The sequence below is a fragment of the Argopecten irradians genome, unplaced genomic scaffold, assembly GCF_041381155.1.
Source record: "Argopecten irradians isolate NY unplaced genomic scaffold, Ai_NY scaffold_0026, whole genome shotgun sequence".
NCBI lineage: Eukaryota > Metazoa > Mollusca > Bivalvia > Pectinida > Pectinidae > Argopecten > Argopecten irradians.
The window spans coordinates 1-5,254 of NW_027187493.1; the positions used below are offsets into that span (position 1 = coordinate 1).

The 5,254-nt window shown below is 34.2% G+C and overlaps 1 protein-coding gene across 1 annotated transcript; it reads left to right on the forward strand.

The window, feature by feature from the left end:
• Positions 1–821: 821 nt before the first annotated feature.
• LOC138311460 (uncharacterized) lies at positions 822–2,134 on the forward strand (the record flags this gene model as incomplete). The annotated part of the gene is made up of 2 exons (XM_069252805.1): positions 822–944; positions 1,859–2,134. Coding segments are annotated over 2 exons (399 nt in total), but the record flags the coding sequence as incomplete, so codon positions are not given.
• Between the last annotated feature and the right edge of the window lie 3,120 nt (positions 2,135–5,254).

The following is a 5,254-nucleotide window of genomic DNA, read 5'->3' on the forward strand; positions in this document are numbered from 1 at the left end:
TTTATTTTGTTTTGTTTTTGGTAAATATAATGATTATTTGATACATCAAGGTTTGACTGTATATAAATAGGATTAACAGTGTTCATTAGGGCCCCGCATCAGAGATGCGGGTGCCCTATAGTAATCAGGTTGTCCGTCCGTCCGTCCGTCCGTCCGTCCGGTCTGTCTGTCCGTCCGTCCGTCTGTCCAGTTTTTTTTCTTTTGCACATTAATGATGGAAGGGAGTGGAGTATTTTCCCCATATTTTACATGATGATTCCCCATCCATCCTAGATCTGCTTGTAATTTTTCAGGCTGAAATTAAATTAAAAAATCGGCCATCTTGGATTTTAACATTTAAAAAAAAATCACAATGTTGTTGCTCTTAACTGATAAACATTTTGTTATAACATTATGATGCAAAGTTGTTCAGAATTAAACAAGGAGTTGACTGTCCAAAGGTAAGGTCATGGGCCAAGGTTACTAAGTCAAAGGTCAAGGTCAAATTTATTTGAGTTAATTGTATGCTCTTAATGTAATGTTAGCTTGGAATCAGGATTCAAGTTAAATACTTAGAAGACTTTTTCCAAAGAATTATAATAATGTACCATCATCGGTTTCCCAATTAATGTTGACATTAATTATTTATTAGTAACATATAGCTAACACGGAAGAATTCGTTGTCAAAATACTACTTTTCCACTTAAGCACGTCAGACACATAGCGGGGCCCTTTCTGACGTGTCAGTGTTCTAGTTTAACTTGGTAAAGGGAGAAGACAACACAGGGGTCAATCGGTCATTGACCAATAATTCTATCTATGTTATTTTTGTTTATTCACAGATGGACTTGGGATCATTTATAAACAAGTCAGGCTGCGAGTGTCTGAACGAAGCTGATGATCATCCACTGGCTCACGCGTTTACAACAAAGGGAGGCTACCTAGAGTCGGATTGTGATGAACAGGTAGGTGTTATCATGTTACTGGGTAGTAATTTAGTAAAGAGTAATAAAACTATAGTTTATAAGTGATCATAATATAATAAAAACATCCCATAGAAAACCACAAAGTACAAAGATTTGGATTAATCGTTTAGATTATTGTACATCTGGATAATACTTTGAGGTATTTTTGTGTCCATACTTTACTTTTACTTATTACTATTGCAAACATTTTTTTGTAGAAATATATGTATACTATTTAGAACCAGTTGAGTATTTCACTACTGTCTATCGTATTATTTAATGGAATCTGAAGATTTCAGTAAAATCTAACTGTGTATGAAGATCGCTTGTAAATGATAGCCAATTATATAAACTTTATACATGTATGCATGTTATGTAAAACTTTGGTGAAGAGAAATATACGTGTATGCATGTTAGGTCAAACTTTGGCGAAGAGAATTGATGACCTTCTGCCATTGTTCAGCATCTGTTTGTCTTTTAGCATTGTTTACCTTCCAATCTGATTAAAATACAGATCCTTATAACCACTCCGTTATCTAAAGGATCCTTCAGACAATTCTGTATGTTCATTAAACATCAAATAGTATTTGATGTTATTGAGAACATTCATAATTAGTAGTGAATGGAGAATTATGGGGGAGACCAGGGATCACCATTTAACCCTTTTTGTAAGCTAGAGTTTTTGAGCTGAGTCGCACCTGATCAAAAATAGAAGCCCCTTGTCTTAGTTATTAATCAAAAGATATTGAGATTATTGGCTAATGTTTTAAAACATTAGATGAATAGAAATTCTATACTAACTGAATTAAAGACAGTAGACGATTTGACCACCATGTTCACACAGCTTGTTGTCACAAGTAATTTTGGTGTTTGCTTATGTTGTGTCTATTATAGGGCTTATCTTAACAGTACAGATCGGTCCATTAAAATTATCGAAATGTCTCGCTGTCTCCGCGTCGGCTTATCTCTCAAGGGGGACAATCGCGGTGACATGTCACCATGAATCGTCACCGAGAATCTTCAAAGCGGCGTCTCCGCGACCCATCGTGATCACGGTGATCCGCCATGTCACCATGATCCGCGGCGATCGTTTCATCGCGGATCTTCAAAGCGGGCGGTCCTCCGCGGATCGCGGTAGCACAGTCCCTGAGTGTCACGGTGTCAGTGTTACGCTGGCAAAGATTACCTGAGATATGTGTTCCGTCGGCAGACGGTGAAACGTTGAGTCATATCGAAAATATAGAACAGTTCATTATAGAATACGATATGAAATATAAATAATTGATAATCTTTTTCATATTTTAATGTGATCGTAAGATACGTTTTCAATCAGAAATTTCCAATGTTTTTAAAGCTTTTGTTTTTCTCTAACACAAGTGACCGATAACTTGGACACGCTTGTTCATTGGTGGGCAATTTTATGAATATTAATCCAGCAAAACTTGCAATATTTATTTAGCAGAACCTGTAACGGTAAATAACTTCTGTCACTAAAAAGATTCCCCGTCTTCTGGCATATTTTGTAACGACATTGAGAATGAAACCAACTTCATTTTAAGCGAACCGTTAACTTTACAGCGAGAAAAATTCTTTTAAAATTTGGAACGACTTTTGTCTTCTAATGATCTACAATTTCTACAGGATTTAGGCCTCTTTATTAAAAACTCTGAGGAAAGCGGCCTTGATAATTGTTTAACTTGTTGTTTAAATATACTGTGTGTTCTGTATGTTTTTCACTGCCCTTTTGTATGAATGGTTAAGGGTTAACCTAATCCTAACCCTAACCCTAGAAAATAATAAAGCTGTTTTTATGTCCCACACTGATCGGTGACACTCAGTGGAAAACATTTTTTTTATGATTGGCTGACCAAAGCAAATCCTCTGTCGATAGAAAGCGTTGCTGTAACATGAATATATGTTTTTCAAAATCTCTTTTATATTAATCAATGTATTCAAGAGTCATAAAAACGTATTCATATACGTATAAAAAGACAATCGTACAAGTATTTGCTTGTCTCATGAAATACATACATGTTTAGAGTATTTAAGGTGAATAATCGACTTTCTACATTTGTATGTTACCGTACTGCATGGCTGTCCTAATTCGAATACAGCGTTGATAAAATAACTACCGCATTGTTGACATTAAAGTTTTTTTTACTTAGCGATGGGTTTAATTTCAATGTGGCTTATCTGAATGATCTTGAATTTTATAAGAAACCGAGGATAAGAGATATGAAGCTTCAGATAAATGTGTTATAGATGTAAAATTGTAGTATTTAGCCGCTAATGCTTCATATAGTTAGCGATGCATATGCCGTAAAATCTCTAAATATTTATTATAAATATTTCAGGCAAAATGGATATATATAATAATTAATGATTGTAAGATTTTCATTATATAAGATGTGGGAAATCAAGTTACGAATATTTTTGGTATAATAGATATGCATGTTGATAATGTGATTTTGAAAAGAAAATGTAATAAAAAAAAAAGGTCAGAAGAGTACTAATGTTCTTGCTGTGACTTTATCGCACAGGTGTTTCACTGGTAAATCGTTTTCTAAAAGAGACTATAACTTACCTGTAATTAGCCCCTATTGTTCTCTATTCGTCCTTATTAAAATAGGATATAGCTCGTCATTTACCTGTACAACATCGATCACCATGGGATGTGTTAATTACACGCGTCCTAACACCCCTTCCTCCTCCCGACAGAAATAATAAATGTATTAATTATCAAAACTACAAAACTTAATGTGATTTTCACTTTTTTATTATTATTATCAGAAGCATATATCATATATGTATATATGTTTCTGTTATTATTATTTCTGCGAAAGCAATTCAAATATTAACGAAACTGTCTTACAGAACATTAATGTCCAAAGCATTTTTTTAGAAAAAATCCACGACAATTGAAAGATTACTCACGAAAATAGCTAAAACAGATAATAAAAATATAAAAACGATATTACAGACACGCTGGGTAATATTGTTCTTGTTATGTTGAAAATTATCAACGTACGAAGAACGCAACTCGGGAGATTTGTAAATAAATTCGTGAAGTTTAAAAATCATTAACATGACGAGTTTTGAACACGGAAAGAGGTGAGATTTGGCATCTACATGTAAATATTTTTTAAACGCAATTATTTATATATTAGTACTTGTATTTATATGAAAATGGAAAAGGGAATAAAAAGATGTAAACGTTTGCATTTCTTCAGATACAAGAATGTCCGTAATGTACGAGTATACCTACATCTACATGTAGAACACGTGTTCAGAATTCGAACTGAGCAGGTACGTTATATTGTAAGCCTTCACACGTACTGAACGCGTGTCAAATCAGACACGGATATACGTTTTTGTTCATATCAATAAAAAAAAACCTGGACAATTAACTTCTCACACGTGTTCGTTGTTATTTGTACCTTGAATCTCTTCAATTCCCAGCGTGACGCGCACGGGTATTTTACCTGTACAGGTATAAAGGTCACGACAGGTGTTACCTTGTGTCGACCCTCTGTCGCTGGCCACGGGCGGAGTTCACCTGTAATTAACACCTTCTTGGGGGGGAGATTAACTCTATACCCAACTTACCTGTGCCCCGTACAATGTGACAGTACATTTCACGTACTGTCGTATTTCAAAGTTTTGATGTTTACAATATGCTTTCTTATATATTACGTTGGAATGAATTAGCTTATCACACTTATACATTGTATGAATAATTATTTGTTTGTAACTGTAAATTGCAGAGTTGCTTGATGTGATATGTGATCAAATAACTTTGTTTCTTACACCGGTTACAAATATACGTAGAAAATTGTCGCAATGCAATTTTACAGTAATCTTCAGTGTACATCTGCATCACTATCTTCATCGTTGTTGTCATCAATGATTTTGCATAATTGACTTAATTTGAATATAGATAACTGGAAGGGGAATATTTTCATTCTTTATATCTTGACTATATGCATGAACTATATAATGAGAGAACTGCAAATGGCGAAACACGAATTCAAATGTTTAATCTTTATTACAGTAGCTGTACTGTGGCGTACATGTATGTACATGTAGTACGTACATTTTTAAATGTACGTGTGCGATCCTAAAATCGATGCCTAGTCAATTGTAAGCAATGAACTTTTATGTACACATATACTGTATATCTATAATTATAAATGCACACCCTAGTAATACAATGTATAATCCTTTATGAAAAATATTCCGAGAATACGTTTTCCATGGTAAGCGGAAGAGCCTTTCGACAATCTGAAAAATAAAACAAACGTAAACTTGTG